This window comes from Bactrocera dorsalis, chromosome 2 (assembly GCF_023373825.1).
Source record: "Bactrocera dorsalis isolate Fly_Bdor chromosome 2, ASM2337382v1, whole genome shotgun sequence".
NCBI classification, from domain to species: domain Eukaryota; kingdom Metazoa; phylum Arthropoda; class Insecta; order Diptera; family Tephritidae; genus Bactrocera; species Bactrocera dorsalis.
In genome coordinates, this window is record NC_064304.1 from 1,507,584 (window position 1) to 1,530,045 (window position 22,462).

At 37.0% G+C, this 22,462-nt stretch overlaps 1 protein-coding gene across 4 annotated transcripts in view; it reads left to right on the forward strand.

The window, feature by feature from the left end:
* The window catches only part of LOC105233944 (uncharacterized), a 205,065-nt gene that overhangs the window by 156,296 nt on the left and 26,307 nt on the right, over nucleotides 1-22,462 (forward strand). For all 4 annotated transcript variants that reach the window (XM_049447084.1, XM_049447087.1, XM_049447085.1 and 1 more), the window contains 5 exons: nucleotides 5,033-5,239; nucleotides 5,390-5,535; nucleotides 6,296-6,446; nucleotides 10,563-10,693; nucleotides 14,927-15,086. In XM_049447084.1, the coding sequence (XP_049303041.1) occupies nucleotides 5,033-5,239; nucleotides 5,390-5,535; nucleotides 6,296-6,446; nucleotides 10,563-10,693; nucleotides 14,927-15,086 (795 nt within the window). The remainder of the gene's footprint in view (nucleotides 1-5,032; nucleotides 5,240-5,389; nucleotides 5,536-6,295; nucleotides 6,447-10,562; nucleotides 10,694-14,926; nucleotides 15,087-22,462) is intronic.

Sequence of the window (22,462 nt, forward strand, 5' to 3'; positions counted from 1 at the left end):
TCAACGCCTAGAGTTGTTTTTCAATTGCCGCATAACGGTGCATCTTTGGCTCTGCTCCAATTGCCATTATAAGCACCCTCGAATAAATATTCAAAAGGGAATATGGTGCAGCTTGTAGAACAACTCCTTCAAAATAACTTTAAGCAAATTTCGAGTTGCAAATCGTTAAATTTTGCGGTTGCCTAGCTGCATGCCCGTGCCTTCCACCTGACACCTGCCGTGCCACTCCGTTGACTCGATTGCCTTTTGGGTGCGCTTAGGTAAAATTTGCATTTCGGTTCCGGTATTAACGTTGCTCATACAACTTGTATCTTACACATTCACTGGCCTTAAACCCTTTTCTTCAATGACTGCTCCTTTGATAGTGCACTCGCTCGCTCGCCCTTTTGTTGCATTTTCGCTCGTTTCCCGTTGCTTTTCCGCTCCGTCGTTGTTGTAAAACGATTTTGTTATGCATGTTTTTTCTCCTTGTCGACTTAAAGTTGACTAATGTATGCCTCTTTTTGTTGTATTTGATTTCTCTTGCACAGATATATAAATACGTGTGTGTGGGTTGAGTTCGGTTGGTCCTTGTTTTATTTGCAAATGCCTCTCCGGTATTCATTTACATTGTAAGTGCGAAGTTTGTTTGCCTACCAACTCGACTGAATGTACAATTTCGACTGTTGCCTCTAAACGAATTCATTCGAAGCCTCTTTGTGTGGTGTTGTTTTTGTTTGCGATTTTCCTTGTGCTCGTGTTTTTTCCTTTTATTTTTATTATTGTGTTATATTCGGAGCTTCCCATGCATATTTGCATATTTCGAAATGCGAAATGCGAAAAAATAGTATGCAGTCTTGAAAGTTCGGATCCTATGCTTGACTTACAATTTCGGTACAACATCCTTTTCGGAAAATTCAACAACCGACAAAGTGGGAGTTGGCAGGAGGGAGGGATAGAGAGCACAAGAAAAATTGATGTAAAATGTAAAAGAAGTATTTACTATTTTCAATGCTCAGCGAAAGGTGTGAAGCGAGGTGGTGCCAGCCCTTAAGCCCACTCTCGCCTCTGACACAATCACTTCTCTTGCTTAACAGGCGGTAAGTCAGTCAGACTGAGACTCAGCAATTTACTTGTGCACAGCTCGTTGCTCACTTTTTGTGCAAACATTTGTATCCGAGAGTGTGTTGTGGAATCTTTTTGTAAACGAGAGTATGTAAATAAACATTGGGCCTGGGAGCGGTGTCGTTTCGACCCAACTTGGGTGCCACAAAACATTAAAAGTTAGTCAAGGCGTTTGCCGGCGTCGCCCTCTTGAATCTGGCTCGGCAGTTAAAGAGACATTTACATAGTTGCAAATTAAAGAAGTTCAGGGAAACTGAGTGCCAAATTAGAAATGTTATCCTTTCAACTTTCATCAATATCAGGTAACAAAAAATATTACAGATTTTGGTACAAAAACGAGTTCAACAACTTGTAATTTTTAAACGAATTTAATTCATATGAACTTACTATAAATGTTATATCAAGTTGCATTACGATTTTTCTGCTGGAAATAATTAAGTTTTATGTTTTTCATCAAAAACCTAAAATATTCCCATATTTGTGGCTGTGGTTGACTCTGTACTTCTCTCACGTACGTACTTGTATATTTGAAATTTTTTTGTGTTTTTCATGCTAACACCACAACGGTTCTTTTCAGCTAATTAAACCACAACAAGCTTTAAAGCTCATTGAAATTTTTATGCTGTGAACTTGTTAAAAATTATGCCGGAATTTAAGAAATACCAAGAAGTGAGAGATTAAGCAGCGCAGGATTTTTATTATATTTCTATATAACACTTCTAGATCAATGCATATGAGTGCATATTTTGTACACAAAACACTTTTTTATGAACTTCAAGGGACCGGATACTGTGTGTGAGTGCTTTTATTTCATGGGAAGAAGACATACAATGACTAATATTTGACAACATATAGAGAAGGGGCCTAATAGAGGAGGAAGATATCATCTCTTTATACCGATGGGTCCAAAATGGACTGCGGTGTAGGTGCGGGATCAGAACTGATGATCTGAGAATTTCTCTCTTTATTCGTCTACCGAACTCGGCTGGCATCTTCCAAGCGGAAGTACTGGGCATAGAAAAGGCCTGCGAAGCTCTATTGAATATTTAGGAGAGGATACATAAAACAGCAGTATATACGGATGAACAGGTGGCTATCCTGACCTTGTTGTCACCCATTACTAATTCCAGCATAGTTCTTAACTGCAAGAAGACACTGAGCTCACTAAAAGACAATCTCCACCTAGTAGTAGAAGTTTTCCTAAACGAATTCGAGGCAGTGTTGATACCAAGTCCACTAGGATCGATCAAGAGAGAACTCAATATATAATTTCAACAAGTTTCAAATAACAGATGCAAAAATATAACAAAATGTAATATAACTAAACAGTTATGGGCAACAAATGAGAAGAAAAGAACTAACGACTTATTAAATAGGTCCAGGAAAAGTATTTACAGACTAACTGCTACTAAAACTGGGTACTGGCCATTTGAAGAACATACGTCCAAATTGGCTATGCCCCACAACAACATCTGCCGGGGCTGCAAAATAGTAGGGGATAAGGAAACATGTTGATACAAGCTCTCCCCCCCAACTCTATGATCTCTAAAAAGATTATTTTTCTAAATTATAATTTGGTCCATAGGAGTAAAGTAACATTATGTAATTGGAAAATATATACCAAAATATTTCGAAATTAGACATGTATAAGAGAACGAACTGAACAGTTATCAACAAGTAGCAAAATTCATCGTCCATTGATTTTACTGCAAGTCAAACGGATTATTTCGTATAAACAATATGGATGACGCCATATATATATAGCGTTAAAATTAAGTAATTTCATTCTATAGAGTTCGCCCTGTATCTAGAAATAAAAAAAATTGGAATTCTTTATGATTTTCCCCTCATTATCTTATGTCTGAAGAGAGTCGCGAACTCGAATCGTAAAGTCTATAAGGCATACTGTCTAAAGCCTATTAAGAAGCCTTACCTCAGGCATTATAGGATTTCTCCATTTACACAGTCTCATCAGGATACACATTACAACTCGGAGGTGAAGTAAGCGTAAAATCTTTAAATCTTGAAATTCAGGTATACCATAAACAGCTGATACAGACCAGGTCAGCAAAACGACAAGAGTGCTGGCAACGTAATCAAATAAGCTTGTGGCAACGATCTTGCGGTTACAGAGCAATGCAATGTCAACCACAAGAACATTATAGGCCAACATAGTTACAAAATGAGCAGTCATCAACAGTTAAAATGTTTTATTCTTCCTACCGAATGCACACACTTACTTATATATAACGCTATTATTGCAGTCCTTCGTGCTAACTGAAGAGCACTGCAGTGCATGCCAGTTGAGCGAGCCAGTTGAGCGCCTCATTCACTGCGAGCCTTGCTTGTGCATTGCCGGAATATATATATTGGCGAATCGGGAACGCTGCGCTTTGCATTACTTAAAATTATAATAATTCTGTGATTTTCATTTCCTGCACTGACCCAAACAGCCCGCCTTCGCTTCATGCGTCTTGAGCACCGCAGAAATATAACTTTTTCTTATGCCACTGCTGTAGAAGGAGCAGAGAAGAATGCTATCAACCTACACATATTGCTGAAATGCAGCTTTCAAGAGCATCAAGGAAGTGAGGTGGGCGAAAGCAAACGAACGTCTTGCAGGCGCATACTTAAATGGGAGCTTTGCCTCGTTTTATGGATGCAGAGACAGGAGGGCGCAACTCATGTGCAGTTATATGTGTCGAACTTGGTTACAATCTGTTTTACTAAAGGGTGATTTTTTAAGAGCTTGATAACTTTTTTTTAAAAAAAAACGCATAAAATTTGCAAAATCTCATCGGTTCTTTATTTGAAACGTTAGATTGGTTCATGACATTTACTTTTTGAAGATAATTTCATTTAAATGTTGACCGCGGCTGCGTCTTAGGTGGTCCATTCGGAAAGTCCAATTTTGGGCAACTTTTTCGAGCATTTCGGCCGGAATAGCCCGAATTTCTTCGGAAATGTTGTCTTCCAAAGCTGGAATAGTTGCTGGCTTATTTCTGTAGACTTTAGACTTGACGTAGCCCCACAAAAAATAGTCTAAAGGCGTTAAATCGCATGATCTTGGTGGCCAACTTACGGGTCCATTTCTTGAGATGAATTGTTGTCCGAAGTTTTCCCTCAAAATGGCCATAGAATCGCGAGCTGTGTGGCATGTAGCGCCATCTTGTTGAAACCACATGTCAACCAAGTTCAGTTCTTCCATTTTTGGCAACAAAAAGTTTGTTAGCATCGAACGATAGCGATCGCCATTCACCGTAACGTTGCGTCCAACAGCATCTTTGAAAAAATACGGTCCAATGATTCCACCAGCGTACAAACCACACCAAACAGTGCATTTTTCGGGATGCATGGGCAGTTTTTGAACGGCTTCTGGTTGCTCTTCACCCCAAATGCGGCAATTTTGCTTATTTACGTAGCCATTCAACCAGAAATGAGCCTCATCGCTGAACAAAATTTGTCGGACGTAAAGCGCGAAACACATTTCGAACCGAACACTGATTTTGGTAATAAAATTCAATGATTTGCAAGCGTTGCTCGTTAGTAAGTCTATTCATGATGAAATGTCAAAGCATACTGAGCATCTTTCTCTTCGACACCATGTCTGAAATCCCACGTGATCTGTCAAATACTAATGCATGAAAATCCTAACCTCAAAAAAATCACCCGTTATTACGACCATGCTTAAAGTTTGCAGTAGTTTCAGTGCTCGACAGAAAATTAGAATCTACACGTGGTAGTCATTGCACTGTGTAGACTGCGGCCGCGACTGCCTAAGTATCTGGGTTAAGGGGTTTTTCGTCGATTCTGTGTTTTGAAGTACTAGAAAGGAATTGTTTTGTTGTAAACATAAAAGTATATCATAAGATATTGAAATACTTTTATTAACAATTGTTTAAGCATGCCTTTTCATATGTTATTTCAGGTCGACCAGACCCTATAGTCAACTGGTTTAATGGCACGCAAAAACTGAATACAGGCGATGGAGAATCGATGGGCCGCCATGTGACTACAAATCGGTTAGAAGTGCTGAATATTCCACGTTCAGCTCTCAACATTACCTATCGATGCCGTGCTTTCAATACGAAGTTGGTACCACCAATCGAGCGCAGTATACGGATCGAGATGCTATGTGAGTGAGAAAATCCAAAAATTAATAAATATTTATTTCATTGCTTTATTGAAATATTTTGAAAATTATTTGCTTATTACGAGTATAACGTACTCTTACATCCAATCATATATTCAAATTTGAGTCTAAACAATAAATTTATCGTTACAGTAAGTCCAACATCTGTGAATCTCACAAATAAACTGAAAGTTTTCTCTTCCGGCACTCAATATAATTTGACTTGCGTCGTCGCCGGGTCAGTGCCGGACACCGAGATACGCTGGACGCAGAATAACCGGCCTTTCAAGCGAGGAACGGTAAGTTGTGAAGGAAGTGGGCTTAAATGGTTTGTTTAATTGAAGGATTTGTGAGAGTTAATATTGGTGAAATCATCTAGAATTATATAACCAATTAAGCTGGAGATATAGCTTTCACTGTCTGATGATAAGTTCATGTAATCGCAAAGAGGAAAGTAATGGAACTAGTGTAAATTCAGTTAGCGAACACATTTAGACTATATTCAGAAATAAGCCTGAATTATGTAATTCTCAAGAGTCAGACCCATTTAGCATATTCGAGTGAAAATATTGTTAAAAAAAAAATATTTTCTGAAATTTTTTATTCAAAAACATATATTTTTTTCCGGTATAAATAATGGAATCTTAAAAATTAAAAATTTGAGTATCGTAAATATTATTTTTAATATTTATATTATTAATAAATAAAATTCTTTAATTTTTTCTGATATAAATTTATATATGTATGAAAAATTTTTGTTTTGAAAATAAAAAAAAACACATTTCACTTTAAATTTTTAAAATTTTTGATAAAAAATATTTTTTTTATTTTTTCTGATGAAAATATATTATTCTAAAAGATTTAAAAATTTTAATTTCTCAAGATCTTGATTTTATTATTTTTTACTAATTCACTTTGCCATGCATTGCCCATTATGAAGAAATCTTCAATCGGTACCGGAGAAACACACAGTGAAGAAATCCATAATATTTAGATCCCAGAGAAAGACAAACAAATAATAATATGCAACTAAACGATCACTCTCATATTTATCTCTAGCTAACAACGACACAAAGCAACGGCAGAGTCTTCTCCACGCTGTCCTTCCATCCACAACCCGAAGACGACGGCACTTTGTTGAAGTGTGCAGGCTCCAATCCACGACTGCCCATCTCCGCATTAGAAGATTCCATTTCGCTAAATGTGATATGTAAGTAGAATTACTCATACTGATATTCTGTTTTAGTTTCGCTTTTAGTACAGTAAATATTCAAATATTTAACGGAAATTCATAAATGGAATAATTTTAGTTCAGCTGATCAAAATCGGCATCGGGGTCATTACAAAAAAATAGCTCAAAGAGTATAATATAATTATCACAGAAACATTTTGATTCAAGTTCATTATAAGAAATATATTGCTTTATAAAAGAGTGCAGCTTCCTTGTGTGCGAAGTTGGCTGCATTTACATCGATTTCGCACAAATATGATTCTTTCAGGCTCACAAATGGGAAAAGTTTCACAATAAATCTAAATTATTTGCTATGAGAAATTTCGCCATGCTTTCGGTAAAAATGTGCAAACAATTCACCTTACCAGCCGGCTGCTGACATAATAACGCCGCAGTAAATTTCACTTTTCGATTATCTAAGCCGCAAACATGTCAAAACTCCAACTCGCCGACTTTCGAAGGTTGAAAATCCGACGAGTTTGATAGCATCTAACGGTTGCAATGTCAAAAGTAGCAAAAAACTAAAACGCTCTCGGCACATTTAGAAAGTCGAGTCCACACACCCACACGCCCACCTATACACGTAGACACACTTTTGTGTCGCAGTGTGTGTGTTTATGAATATATTCATATGATATTCAATAAAGTTGTCAGCGCTTGTTTTATTGTTTCCCACACATACTCACACATTCACTTGTATTTCCATGCACACAAGCATATGCACGTGTATGTGTGTGCTCGCATACGTGTGTTATTTAATGAATGTATAGGTTTTTCTAAACATAATCATAAATTTATTGAAATGCAGACTTAAATAGAAAATTTATGACCGTAGCAGTAAAAGCGACTACAACACGCGAGAGCGCCGCAGTTGACGGGGAGGGTGGGCGAGGAAGTGGCGAAGTTACACAAACGCTTTCACTCCCTGCGGAACATATGTATGTATATAGTAAGGCAGACACGTTCGGTGTAAGGAGCAAGTTCTTGTGCGACGGGCGCTCACACGACCGTTTGTCATTCCACCAGCGCCCATGCTGTGGCATTGCCAATGGCTTTCAGCACAGCGAGCACATGCCATGATGAAAGCTATGAAAGTTTTATTTCTTCGAAAACGGTTATAAATAATGAATTGTACGGTGTGACAAACAGACAACAAATAATAAGCAAACAGGGGAGCACAAAAATATGCAGATTTTTATTCGAATGCGCGAAACGAGGATATATGGCACAAGTTGTGGTCCGAGGTACATGTGTACAATCAGTGGGCATGCCGGTCAAGTTGCGTTAGATGTGGGTATGTGTGCTGACAGAGTTAGAGGCACTAATGTGTTTGGAAAGTGCAGAATAAAGACAATATTTGGTTTGAATATAAATGTGAGCGTATAGATAGAGTTCAAACGCTCGCACTCAATGAATGTGTAATACTTTCCACAAAAGTCCACTAATGACGGTTTCAAATATAAATAATTTCCAATTATTTTTATTTAAGGAAGACCTTTTCTTCTTTCAGCGATTGACCTTCTTACAATTAAGAGTCTTAAGTTGTTGCCTACTAGAAATGTTGTCACCTTACATTTGCGTTAGTTCAAAGCCAACTCAACTAGTTATCTTAATTCCTTGTAATCTATTACGATGGCGTAAAGCACAGCTGAAACTTCCACTTCCATCCGTCAAACTTAGCAAATATCTTTATTGGTACACCTTGGCAAGTAATGGCACCTTCAAATGAGCCATCCAAAACATAGCGCTGGCGTATTTTACGATACCGTTGTTACCGGCAAGTTTACGAGCCCTCAATTGCAATCAAGCTTATTTATATATTCGTTCGTTGTACGCAAATATATACATAGATATTCGCTCCGTGTATTATTTGCCAAAAAGTTTCCGGTTTGTGTCTTTTATTTATTGCATCTGCAAGTACTTTGAGTACGCACATAGTAAAATGTGTGCCAAATTTGAAAAGTTTACAAATAAAATTACGCAAAACAACGCAAATACCCAAAACAATCTGACAACCTGCGATAAGGTGGAAAAGATACAAGCCAGCGGACTGCTCATATTTCATCGCTAAAAATAATTTCGCATGCATAACCACAAATAATTTTATATTTGCAATCTTCCTACAACTTTTTCTACTCAAATAAATTGATCGGCGCGTTGGCCCTGGTTACCGCAGAGGGGCAAATAAACCGCCAAACTTTGGGATGTTTGTGTGTCGCGAGTAATACGTAAATGGCGAAAAGGTAATAAGGAAATTGTTTTTAAATTTGGGCAAACTTTTTAAGGATATCTTCAAAAATCCCTTTGCAATCCGCAGCTCGTAAAACGCAATTTTTATGTCCACTGAAAGATAGACAATTTGCTCATAACTTTTTGTCAAGAAAATTTTCTTTAAAAGTAGAAAAAGTCACATGAAATTGTCATAGCCAACATTAAATGCTTAGTAAGGCCTCTTAAGGAATGCAGATCAAGCCGATATTCTGAATATAACCTCAATATATTTCTAAAACCTTAAGGATTATCCATTTCGGTCTACCTAATTTTTTTAAAGAAAAAACACAGAAACTTCCAATTTAATGAGGAATGTTTATTATCATTCGAAGGGTCATTCTTTGGTGTTTATTTTTTGAAGATTGTCTCTTTTAAATGTAGGCCGCGGCTGCGTCTCAGTTGGTCCATCCGTTGAGTTCAAAGTTCAATGACTCGTTCGAGCATTTCGATTGGGAATGAGACGCGTGAGATTTTGTTCCAAGGCCTGAGTCGAAGCGGGATTGTTCGCATAGACTTTTCATATCCCCACATCTTGGTGGTCAATCGACTGGCCCTAAACTAGAAATTATCTGCTCATCGAAATGTTCTCTTTTTAAATTCATTGATTGATGCGATGTTTGGGAAGTAGTGCCGTCTTGTTTATACCAAATGATATTATGAACAAAATTTAGCTCGAAATCGTCTGATCTTCTTGGAATTTTTCAAAAGCCCATAGAGCGAAGCGATGTTGATTAAGAAGGTGTCAGTTCTTGCACAAGCTGTATTTTGTACGCTTTCAATTTACGATCTCGACGTCGTTTCATACGTCAGTCCGAGTTGCTGAGAACAGCGGCGAATCTAGTCTCAACGGTGCTGAACGTGGTTACCTCGGTCGAATATTATGTAATAATGAATGATGAGTCTCCAGAAGGGTGATGGTGTTGCGAATAGGTATGGTAAAAATTACCTGAAACAAGACAGTTCGCCTATTTTGCCTCGCCATCTCAGTTAGTCGCTTCCAATAAGATAGCATTTAATTCAGCTGCATTTACTTAGTATTACGAGCATAATTATTTAGTGCATCAACAGCAATCATGGACATAATTAAATTCAAAAATGTCGCTCGGCTGACTTTGCACTATTTGTATTGAAACTAAAACTTTAACTTTTAAATGCGACTATAATCCGTTGGCACAAACACCAAAAAACGAAAAAAAGCTAAAAGAGCCATTGTGGAACTGCGGAAAAGTTCGTGCTGCAGCAAAAGTTTGTGACAGCAAAAAGTTACCCGACAGTCTCAACCGAAACTGGCAAAAAGGCGAAAAACAGTTACTCTCAAAAATAGCCGAAAACAAACCCAACATTTTTGCGTTGGCAGCGCAGATTCGAGCATGCAAGCTGAAAGTAATTCTTCTTGTCATTTAGCTAATTAAAAATTTCAAACATTTCTTCAACATACTCGTATAAGCGCCTCATATGTGGTCGGCAAGATTTTAATTATAAGAATGAATAGTTGCATAAATAATAAATAAACAGCAACAAAGTTAATACAAAAGTCTAATAAGGTTTATATACTAATATTTTATAAATATTTCGTTCTCTATTTTCTTTATCCTGTGTTCGTGTGTATTAAAGTTTATAACTTTATGATTACAATAATTACTTATCGCACGTAATTGCATAAAACCACAATACTTGTAAGCAACTATTTTATGAACAAATCGTTTTTCTTCTTCTTTTCCAATTATATGCTTCTTCTGGATTAACGTGCCGACGCGGGATTGCCATTAACAAACACGAAACCAAAACTCCATGATTCTTCTCTCGTTTATGTCCACCCAACAGATCCGCCACAGGTGACATTATCGCTGGGTTCAACACTCAAACCGGACGAAATTAAGGAAGGCGATGATGTTTACTTCGAGTGCCACATAAAAGCTAATCCGAAGGAGCATCGTATCACATGGTCACATGATGTGAGTGAAATTCTTATTAATTCAATGATATTTGCTTTATTCAAACAAGGTATATAATTTGAGCCTGAATGTTACATAATAAAATTTCGACATTTTAATGTGTGAATGTGTAGAAGTGGTCATTTCATTAGCCACATACTTCAAAGGCGTGTATTTAAGGAATAAAAAATGGTTACATCGAAAAGCGGAGGGGCTTACATAGTTTAAAATATTTCTCGATCAGCGACTTTTCACCGGAAACTTTTAAAAGAATTCGGTGCTACCTTCAAAATGAGATTTATAATATCACCATTCTCCAAAATCAGAACGGACTTTTACGTACATTTTAGTACTTTCATCCATCAGGTCTTACCATAGTCCCGTAATATGTAAAGTGTTTTCCTACACTGCGATATGTTACAGAACGATTAATGATAAATCCTCTCCCAGCAGATCCTACGTTACAAATGGAGTTAAAGTAAATATTATAAATTAGAAAAGCCTAAAAAGGCGAATTTTGGAATAAAAGAACCTTCTGTATCAATTTTTTTAAAGTTGCAAGGGTAAATTTTTATATATTGTATTTTAAGAGGAGATAGTAAAACTTAAAGAGAAAATTATTAGATGTTTCGAGTTATATGCGCTGGCCCTCAAGGCTTCTCTGTGTATGTATCTACAAAATGTTGTTTCGAGAAGGACGCGTTTGAGGAGTTACATAGGTTTCCTCAGGTTAAAAGCAGCCTTTTTGCGACAATTTTTTTCGCAAATAAAAAATTAAATATTTTACTAGAATTTTTTTATTGTTACAGACATACACTATTAACAAAGAAATTCTGAAATTTTTGGAAAAAAATATTTTAAACTCAACCATTGCGAGGCCATTTTAGGAGAACCCTCGAAAAAAGCACGTGCTTTAGTTAAAGCCTTAACTAAGAACTTGGAGGAAGGAAAAAAGGGAAAATTGAAATTTTTAAAATTTCCCGACTTTTGTTTTGAAGTCGATAAATATCCTTCGTCCAAGTCTTTAAGAATTGTATCTCAAAGACCTGTGTACTCATGATGATTTCATGATGATCGGTTGAATAGCTCTCGATAAATCGCGCGAACCGACTTCAAAAACACAGTTTCGGAAAAAACGCGTTTAAAGACGGCGCACTTAGCCTAGTTAGCTTCGAGCGCTATATCTCCGAAACCAGTACTCGGCTCAACTTCAAAATTTACTACAATATTCTAAAGTTGTTGTAGAATTTAATAAGACAATAAAAAAATTCGATTTTGTGAAACCTGTAAACCCATATAATCCTTAAAAATAATAAACTGAGCGGTTACTCTTTAAATGGTTGTAACTAAAAATCATTTGAGGTATCGATTTAAAATGTTGTCATTTTATTTTTAAACTACTAACCCTATGAAATATAAGAAAAAGGTTTTTTATATATTTTTTTTTATTTCACGCCATGTGTGCCCCATAAGCTGATTAGAATTTGAGATTGTGACTTAAATACCTGTTCGAAAATTGTAAAATAACACAAACTTTTAAAAACCCGCAAAGCGAAAGATTTTATTACATTTCTCCGTTATTTATAAAATTTTGTTGTTTTAAGCACTCTCTACTTGCATGGTTTGGTAGTAAAGCACAACATTTATTAATCTATACAACTGTTTCTTGAAACTCAATAAGCAATTAATCACCTTGGGCATGGTAAGCCACTCAGTGATAAAAAGCTTTTAAAGCACTTACACTTTATAAATATACATTGCCGAAATAACTCAAAATCACGAAATTTTCCGCAACGAAATTGCTTTTGCACAAGCGTACGGGCATTAAAAGCATACAAAAGGGCGAAGAAAACTATGGATATGCACACGTGCATATGAGTGTGTGCATGTGTGTGGATTGTGACACACAATGGCAAATCATTGCAAGTCCCACATGCGCTGCAATGAAACCGCAAAGAAATAGAAAAAGAAAAAAGCATTATAATAAAAAGGCGCAAATACTGCGGTGCATGCAATTTAACCGACACCCACCGAGCTGAGTAAGCTGCTCACATTTCGAGCGTGGCTGTTTCCTATTTGTTTTTGTCGTAAAATAACTACTCACATTTTGCTTGCGGGTAAAACAGCTCATATAAATGCAGTTATTATTCATTTTATGACAAATTTCCAGTGCATTTTCATGAAAGAAGGCAACGCAGACCGGGCCATACGCTCCACACCGGCGCAGACACCGCACGCCCGTGTGTGTGTGATGTGTGTGTGTGAGCAGCTGACTGTGGCAAGATAGTAGCGGATGTGCACGTATGCCACTCGAGTCGTTTGCCAGCGCTGCCAGCCGGGGCGCACACTCCCGCGCACATCCAGTGGCCGCTGGTTATGCGTATCCATTTGAGTGCTTGCACTCACACACACACATACATGCCTGCCAGTAAGCGTGTTAAAAGGGTTTGTATGGGAATGTACGATTACTCATCTTTATGTTGTTTTTTGTTTTTATTTTTGAGAATGTTTTCACATCTCACATTTCTTTGTTGCTTCAATATTTTCCTGCACCTACAAGTTTATTTATTTTACTCGCACACACACACATGCATGCGCTCATGTGAGCATGTGTGTGTGTGCGTTTTCATGCATATTTATGTGAATACATTCGAGTTCGTGTATTTATGCATTTATTTACTCTTTTATTTGCGGTGTTGTTGGTATGCAAAAATTATTTGCACAAACCATACCGACCAAATGGCAAGCAATAACAACTGCTAGAAAACAAAGAGTGATAAAACATAACAATAACCAAACAGTGCTGCCACTATATTGTGTGTGAACGCACACACACCAGCTCCTCATAGCTGTTACTCTGCTCCAGCTGCATGTAGCACTCCCAGTAAGTCACAGAAAGGTTATGAGAGACTCGGAAGTTTAATTAACGATCAACTTAAAGAATTGCCGCTTTGGCTTTTCGAAATACTGACCGTTATGCCGCAAGCGCTCATCGAAAATTGTTCGAACGTGGCTTGTCGTCTTTCTCTTATGTTGGGACCACTACTTAGAACCCGTTTTGAAACCAAGTTTGCAGAAGAATACAAAGATTCTTCGAAAAAAATAAAGCTCGTACTATAAACGAAGGGAGCAGTCATCGGTAACATAAAAATATGTATACGCACTGGGCAACTACCTATAGATTCGAATAAAATATGTTGGAAATTAGAGCATTCTTGCTTACAAGTCTCACTGGGTGCATATGGTATACTTCCATATTTTTCTCCTGCCATAAATATTTGCATTACTGTTTTTTCGCTGTTTCTGTTGTTTTTGTTTTATTGCTTTATTTTTTCGGTTCGGTCTTTATTTACAAAGTGTAAATGCTCCATTTTGGAGCCATTGGGATGAGACAGCTAAACGAAAACTACATAACGCAAGCATAAATACCGTTATATCTACACTCGTTCACTTTACAACACGGCATAATTTCCTTTTTGAGAATATATGGAAAAATATAAATTCCGAATATTTTTAACGCAAGATATAAAGTGAAACACTTTCGTGCAGAAATTCGATTTTAACGCGTATTTATTATACATTGTGACCAAAAAACACCCGGAAATTATTATTAAATTCGCCGTGTAAATTAATTTTCAAAAATATATTTCTCTAAGTTGATAGAACTGTCTTTAAATGCTATGCCAAATATGAGCGCGAAGAAGAGATAGAAGAGATAAAACAAAATTCGCTGAAGGAGCTGAAGACCATCCCACAAAGTGGTTATGATAAGTGTTTCAAGGACTGGAAAAATCGTTGGCAGAAGTGTATTACATGTGGTGGGGCTTTGAAGGCGACAAAATAAATATTGATTAATTATTAATATTCTGCGTTTTACTTACAATTTCCGGGTACTTTTTTGTCATAATGTTCATTGATAATATTTTTGGGAAAGACGCAAAATATTTCCTTTCTAACCTATTTTTCCATACCTGTATGCGCCCAATATTTACCTAATTTGTCCATATATTTATGTTGGAGAAAAATCTAGAAGTGTTCCAGTGGACTCTAAAGAGTTAACTCTAGTTACTCTAAACTTTAGATTTGAAAAAGTATTTTAGTAAAGTTTTCACTTTTCAGAAAGCATAATGCTTGAAGTATGCAACCTTATCCTCTCGTGGTAATTACATTCAACCTGCAAATAGAGAATTAAATGTCGCATCATCATAATTCTAAAAATTTCTATTTTAATTCTATTTTATCGTCTACTTTCAGGGCATCCCGGTCACCCAGAACGTATCGTGGGGCATCATCATATCCACACGTTCGCTGGTATTGCAGCGCGTTGCACGCGTCCATGCCGGCTTCTATGCCTGTGCGGCGGCCAACGACCGCGGCGAGACGCAGAGCTCGCTGGTGAATTTGCGTATACGCTGTAAGTGCTTTCCGATTATTATCATTGTAAAATCAACTAATTTCTCTCAAACACATTTTACGTTTTATGAATAATTTAATGCGCTCGGGGCAACTAATGCGAATTCGACATCAAATTAGTGAAAGAGTACGCGTGACCGCCCAAGCTGCATTTGCATGCGATTGCGCGATGTCACTAGAAATGCAAAGCACGCTGTCACGCGTAACGCAAATGCGTCCGGCGTGGTGACACATTCGATTGCATTTCCGAAGGACTATTACAGGCGTTTAGACGCCGCGCTCGTTCGAATGAATGGCAATGACAATAAATTATTCTCCAGCAACAATTGTCTGCTCATAAATATACGGTTATGCGCCGCTTTGGCCGCACTACTGGCTGGGGTCGAACGCGTGCGGTAGAGGTCAATGGCATTCACTAACACTCAATTAAAAGCTATCTATGCGCCATGGTAGGCGCAGTTGATTTGAATTGGGAATATTTGAAGTTTAACAATGGTTAGAGGAACAAATATGGTATTTGTATTCCACTGTTGGACATCTTTATTTTCTCATGATCAGAGTGTTCTATACTATTGGGAGATATTTATGTATAAGAAATCAATTAGATACAGCTAATCCAATATTAAATGAGAATAATTGCATATGTGTAAAAAGAAATGTTTTTGATCAACGACCTTTAAGCATTTTTATATCGTTATATCTGAGAATCAAACCTCCCATGTTGCATGTGTTGTTAACATTAGAATTCACCGAAGCTTCGTTAATAATTTTGGTACTATGCTAAGCGATTGTGGCAATAATCCCAATCTGCCATTCTGTCTGGTCATCGAGTTGTGTAAAATTACAACTTTAGTCCATTACTCTCTATTTGCCCCTACTAATTCAACCACATGCGTGCCATAGAAATTTTATTCAGCACACATTCGCCGGAAATTTGCTGTTCAGTAAACGAAATAAAGGAAAATTTATAAAATATATTTAACGCAATTCATTTATAGCGTTGGCGGATGTACAGCTAATTTACGAGTGTTTTCAATATATATTTGAATTATTCATTCATAAAAGTTTGATCGCTTCTACAGTATTATGTCGTCTTTTTTTTAAGAATTTACAGAGCTTTGGCAGGCATTTTGTCTACGTGATTTGCGGGATTCATTTATCCTTTATACTTCAGTTACAAGTATAAATTATTGCCTCCGTTATTTACAATCACAGGCAAGAAGATACACTTGTATTTGAAAAAGATTCACTTTGAATTTTATTAAGATTTTCTTAATATATGTAATGATCAAAAGATGCGGTAGAAAGTCCACCGTTAGTTCGAAAATATGTATATTGGATATATGGGGGCCAAGGGGGGTATTGACCCAATTCTACACATTTTTGACACAATAATATTCTCCCCGTACTGAAGGCTCAGATTGATCTCACGTATTAACCGATATGTTCCATGAAAAAATAGCCATATTTAATGGGATCCACATGTTTAGTGTCTGGGTTCTTGAAAAGTTATAGTGTGGTTTTGAAAATTTTTGGTCGTAAGATGCACTCATTTGAAGATACTACTTGCTTTATGTGCTTTATTGTGATAACTTCATGATTTTTTATTGGTTTGTGTGCTGTAAAATGAAAAAAAAAATAATATGGAATTTAAAAGTTTGTTTTATGGGAATGGAGCGTGGTCCGATTTAACCCATTTTTGCAGTCCCACATACCAAATTTGGTCAAAATTGGTCAAGTATCACCTGATTTCATCAATTTTTCCGGTATATGAAGAGGTGCTAATTTTCTTTCAGCAAGTTTAATTAATTAAACTTTAGCAGATTGGAAAATATGCATATTCAGCCATTTAAACGCGGAGTGAAACCAACTTTAGAAACAACTTAACAGGTGTCCCTGGTTACTGCGATCTCCTGTACCGCATTAGAGTTATGTATCTTAATTAAGTGCTTAGTGGGAGTGATCAGATTACGCCCATTTTCAATATCGACCTAGTTTTGGAGTTGACGGACAGACGGACAGACATTCATTCGGCTTTCAACTCGTTTATTAATACTGACCAATTATATTTATTATAAAACTATATATCTAACTCGATTACTTTTAGATGATGCCAACAACCGTTAGGGGAACAAACCTAGTGCTCTCTGTAGCCAATTGCTGTGAGAGTATAATATTGCCTAATATGGTATTTATCGGACTAATTTCCTCCCCCGCGGTTTTAAAAATGACAAATAAATTTATAAATCTTTTACAGAAAATATGATTATTATATTACTACTGCCATTGTTCATCAGATTATCAAGCTTTGTTAGCATAAATTTTAATTTTTGTCTAAATTATCGTATTATTAAACAAATTATTCGAGAATTGTCCGAAATACATATGTTCAGTGCTCATAATAAAATATTATGTACCTACAACTCACATTTCATACATACTTACGTAAATTTAGTACCGGAACAATAATGAATTTGATAAAATAAATATAAACAAATGAATTGCATAAAATTTATAGTCCCAAATTGATTACCTTCGGATAGCAAGCTAATTCATGCTGTCCAAATGAAGGTAATGAACAGAAAATACTAGAAAAGCTCTGCTTTAATTTACTGCTATTTTTCACGACAAATGAATTAATTAATACTCGTATTTAAAAACATAATTAGTAGAAACGCCTAAAACACGGTCAAATATTTGCATATGAATATGTTTTTAGTAAATAGAATAACATTTGTGGCGGGTGGAAAAGATGGCAGTCATATTAATATTCCATTTTGTTTATACATAGTATAAACAAATAAGCAACGCTGTGGCGCGGGCGGAGCAGAAATATCAACCGTTTTCGTTTAAAATCTCTGCTTTCGTTCACATTACACACGCTCATTGCCAACCGCCGCTGCCTTTAGTAAAGAAGTTGCTCATACGCCCAGTCCGACTTGTGACCAAATATGCGCTATAAACAAATTTAGGGAATAATTAAACGCTTTTATCGGTTTACCATGCATTTTTGTAAATTTTCTTTTAATATTTACATGTAGAGAATAGCAGGAAAGAGCGAACTCGAATGTGCGACAAATTACTTAAAGTGTGTTGCAGTCTAATTAATGCATTGCATGAATGGCTGTTTGTCAAAGACAAGTAATAAACACATCAGATGTTGCAGATAAGTGCACGACCGTGCTTTTCAATAGCCAACTCGGCGTATGCACTCACACTTGCGCACATCCGTTGGTAATAAACGCTCTCATTACTGACGCTGTTGCATAATTAGCGTAATTGAAAACAAACAATGCGCATGTGACGATACATTCTAATTCAATTCGTCGCCCTGCCGCGCCGAATGTAAACACACACTCGCCACCACTCACGCAAGCGGCTGTGTGTGCCCAGCCATGTAAGCATTTTTTCTCCCAGTGCACAATTATTGGCGGGAGCATATTTTACACCAGTTATGAACGGCTTGTTAATGAAAAGCACACATGTTGAGTGCCCTCGACAATGCGACTAGTGTGGGCACATGGCATACAAAGTAATATGTGTACAATGGGCATACTTCACAGGCACGCAAGCATTGATTTACTCAAATATTACCGATGTATATCGAACTTTTAGTGCCAGTTTGGAAAATACGCTTAAAACAGAAGAAGAAATTTCCGAATTTGAAATAAAAATCAAACTACCTAAAATTTATTATGGTATACAAGTAAAAAAATAAAATATTGTTTAGGGTTTTTGAATAGGGAGCTACAAAAGTAAACCGATATGGACAGCAACGCAGCGGCCCCTTTTTTCGCTGTTTGACATTTCTCTTCAGTAAGGTTTGCATTTCATTATGGAAAAATATGCGATCCACCAACGAGTCGAAATTATTAAAATTTACCACCGAATTTCGGAGTCGAGGGCTTCAGCTTTAAGAACGCTACGTTCAATTTATTGTCGTCATAATCGTCCTGTCAGATCAACAATTGGGCGTCTAGTGGAAAAATTTTAATTCACAGGCACAGTACAAAATGTTCCCGTGCCTGTGAGACAAAGAAGTGTCCGCTGCATAGCATCTGCCGCTAGCGCATCAATTGAGGAAGACCCAAATCAGTCTTTCATACGTCGTTCTCAAGCTTTGGGCATCTTTCTGACGTCTTTGTGGCGAATTTTGCCGAATTTGATGGTTTGGTGCAATTTATGGGCCGTACCGGTACGTTACTATGAATGGGAATCGCTACCGCTCAATGATAATCGAATATTTTTGACTCGAATTGGATGATATGTGGTTCCAACAGGACGGTGTCAAAAGCCACACAGGGAATGTCACAATCGATTTATTGAAAACCAAGTTTGGTAAACGTGTTATCGCACGAAATAACCGCCTGTAGGGCTACGTCAAGTCCATGGCTTATGCCAACAGCGACAATTAAAGAATTACAACAGAATCGACCGATTTATGCTTGAAAATTGAATTCAGCGTCTGGACTTCTGCAAGCGTGAACGTGGTGGACATACAAAAGAAATTGACACACAGGTATATGTGAATAATTTCACTTTCTTCCCTGTACTTTTGTAGCGCTCTTATTGAAAACCTCTTCATATAAAGCTGTCGGTTTTTTCGATAAAAGCTGTTAGCGGAAAATGTTCTAGGAATCATTTCGAATAACTTTGCCTAAGAGACTATTTGTCTATCAAGCCAGCGATTTTTAAGGCGATGTTTAAAAAATATGAATAATCGGTTTGACAGATATTTCACTGTAAAACAACCCGCTCTAATGCACATATATGGCTATGTATATACGTTTTTAGATGCATTTGGCATATTATGGATCATGAAAATAATTTTATTATCAGTAGCAAATGCGGTAAAAATTAGAAAACAAGCAGTAAGTTTCTTATTAATGGCAATACATAATAAAATAATAAAATTATTCAAAATAACAACGTATTTATTTCTCTTCAAATCGCGATATGTCCTTGAGTGAATAGTTCTGCCAAAATCACATACATATTTATTGCTGCATATACATACTTGAGTATGTATTGTGGCACGCAGCTGTTCCCAAAAATGATAAGTATATTCATATTTCCCCTTTTGGAGTCACTTCAGTTTTTTTAATACAAGTAAAGGGTGATTTTTTAAGAGCTTGATAACTTTTTAAAAAAAAAAAACGCATAAAATTTGCAAAATCTCATCGGTTCTTTATTTGAAACGTTAGATTGGTTCATGACATTTACTTTTTGAAGATAATTTGATTTAATTGTTGACCGCGGCTGCGTCTTAGGTGGTCCATTCGGAAAGTCCAATTTTGGGCAACTTTTTCGAGCATTTCGGCCGGAATAGCCCGAATTTCTTCGGAAATGTTGTCTTCCAAAGCTGGAATAGTTGCTGGCTTATTTCTGTAGACTTTAGACTTGACGTAGCCCCACAAAAAATAGTCTAAAGGCGTTAAATCGCATGATCTTGGTGGCCAACTTACGGGTCCATTTCTTGAGATGAATTGTTGTCCGAAGTTTTCCCTCAAAATGGCCATAGAATCGCGAGCTGTGTGGCATGTAGCGCCATCTTGTTGAAACCACATGTCAACCAAGTTCAGTTCTTCCATTTTTGGCAACAAAAAGTTTGTTAGCATCGAACGATAGCGATCGCCATTCACCGTAACGTTGCGTCCAACAGCATCTTTGAAAAAATACGGTCCAATGATTCCACCAGCGTACAAACCACACCAAACAGTGCATTTTTCGGGATGCATGGGCAGTTCTTGAACGGCTTCTGGTTGCTCTTCACCCCAAATGCGGCAATTTTGCTTATTTACGTAGCCATTCAACCAGAAATGAGCCTCATCGCTGAACAAAATTTGTCGATAAACACATTTCGAACCGAACACTGATTTTGGTAATAAAATTCAATGATTTGCAAGCGTTGCTCGTTAGTAAGTCTATTCATGATGAAATGTCAAAGCATACTGAGCATCTTTCTCTTTGACACCATGTCTGAAATCCCACGTGATCTGTCAAATACTAATGCATGAAAATCCTAACCTCAAAAAAATCACCCGTTATAACAGCATGGTCATAAGATGGCCATAAGCTGCTTGTTTTTCACAGTTCAAACAACATGGCTACCTCTTGTTAGTACACACTTTAAACAAATACAAACACACGCGCATATGTATTAAAAAGTTTTCGTGTGAAATATTCAGTGCAATATATTACTTTAGATAACTTGAAATAACGGGTGATTTTTTTGAGGTTAGGATTTTCATGCATTAGTATTTGACAGATCACGTGGGATTTCAGACATGGTGTCAAAGAGAAAGATGCTCAGTATGCTTTGACATTTCATCATGAATAGACTTACTAACGAGCAACGCTTGCAAATCATTGAATTTTATTACCAAAATCAGTGTTCGGTTCGAAATGTGTTTATCGACAAATTTTGTTCAGCGATGAGGCTCATTTCTGGTTGAATGGCTACGTAAATAAGCAAAATTGCCGCATTTGGGGTGAAGAGCAACCAGAAGCCGTTCAAGAACTGCCCATGCATCCCGAAAAATGCACTGTTTGGTGTGGTTTGTACGCTGGTGGAATCATTGGACCGTATTTTTTCAAAGATGCTGTTGGACGCAACGTTACGGTGAATGGCGATCGCTATCGTTCGATGCTAACAAACTTTTTGTTGCCAAAAATGGAAGAACTGAACTTGGTTGACATGTGGTTTCAACAAGATGGCGCTACATGCCACACAGCTCGCGATTCTATGGCCATTTTGAGGGAAAACTTCGGACAACAATTCATCTCAAGAAATGGACCCGTAAGTTGGCCACCAAGATCATGCGATTTAACGCCTTTAGACTATTTTTTGTGGGGCTACGTCAAGTCTAAAGTCTACAGAAATAAGCCAGCAACTATTCCAGCTTTGGAAGACAACATTTCCGAAGAAATTCGGGCTATTCCGGCCGAAATGCTCGAAAAAGTTGCCCAAAATTGGACTTTCCGAATGGACCACCTAAGACGCAGCCGCGGTCAACATTTAAATTAAATTATCTTCAAAAAGTAAATGTCATGAACCAATCTAACGTTTCAAATAAAGAACCGATGAGATTTTGCAAATTTTATGCGTTTTTTTTTTTTAAAAAGTTATCAAGCTCTTAAAAAATCACCCTTTACATACATATATGTACATATGTGCGCATGTGTTGGTGCATACACACTTATGTTTACAAACAATCGGTTGCAATAAAATTTCAAACCCAATCGCTTGGAATGAAACGCATGAATTTAATAGACGAGCGAATTCTGAGGCGAAACTACGCGTAAAAATCCATATATGTACAAGTAGCTGCGCTTTTGTGCCCGCGTGTGGGTCGTGGATAAGCGTGGTTGACGAAA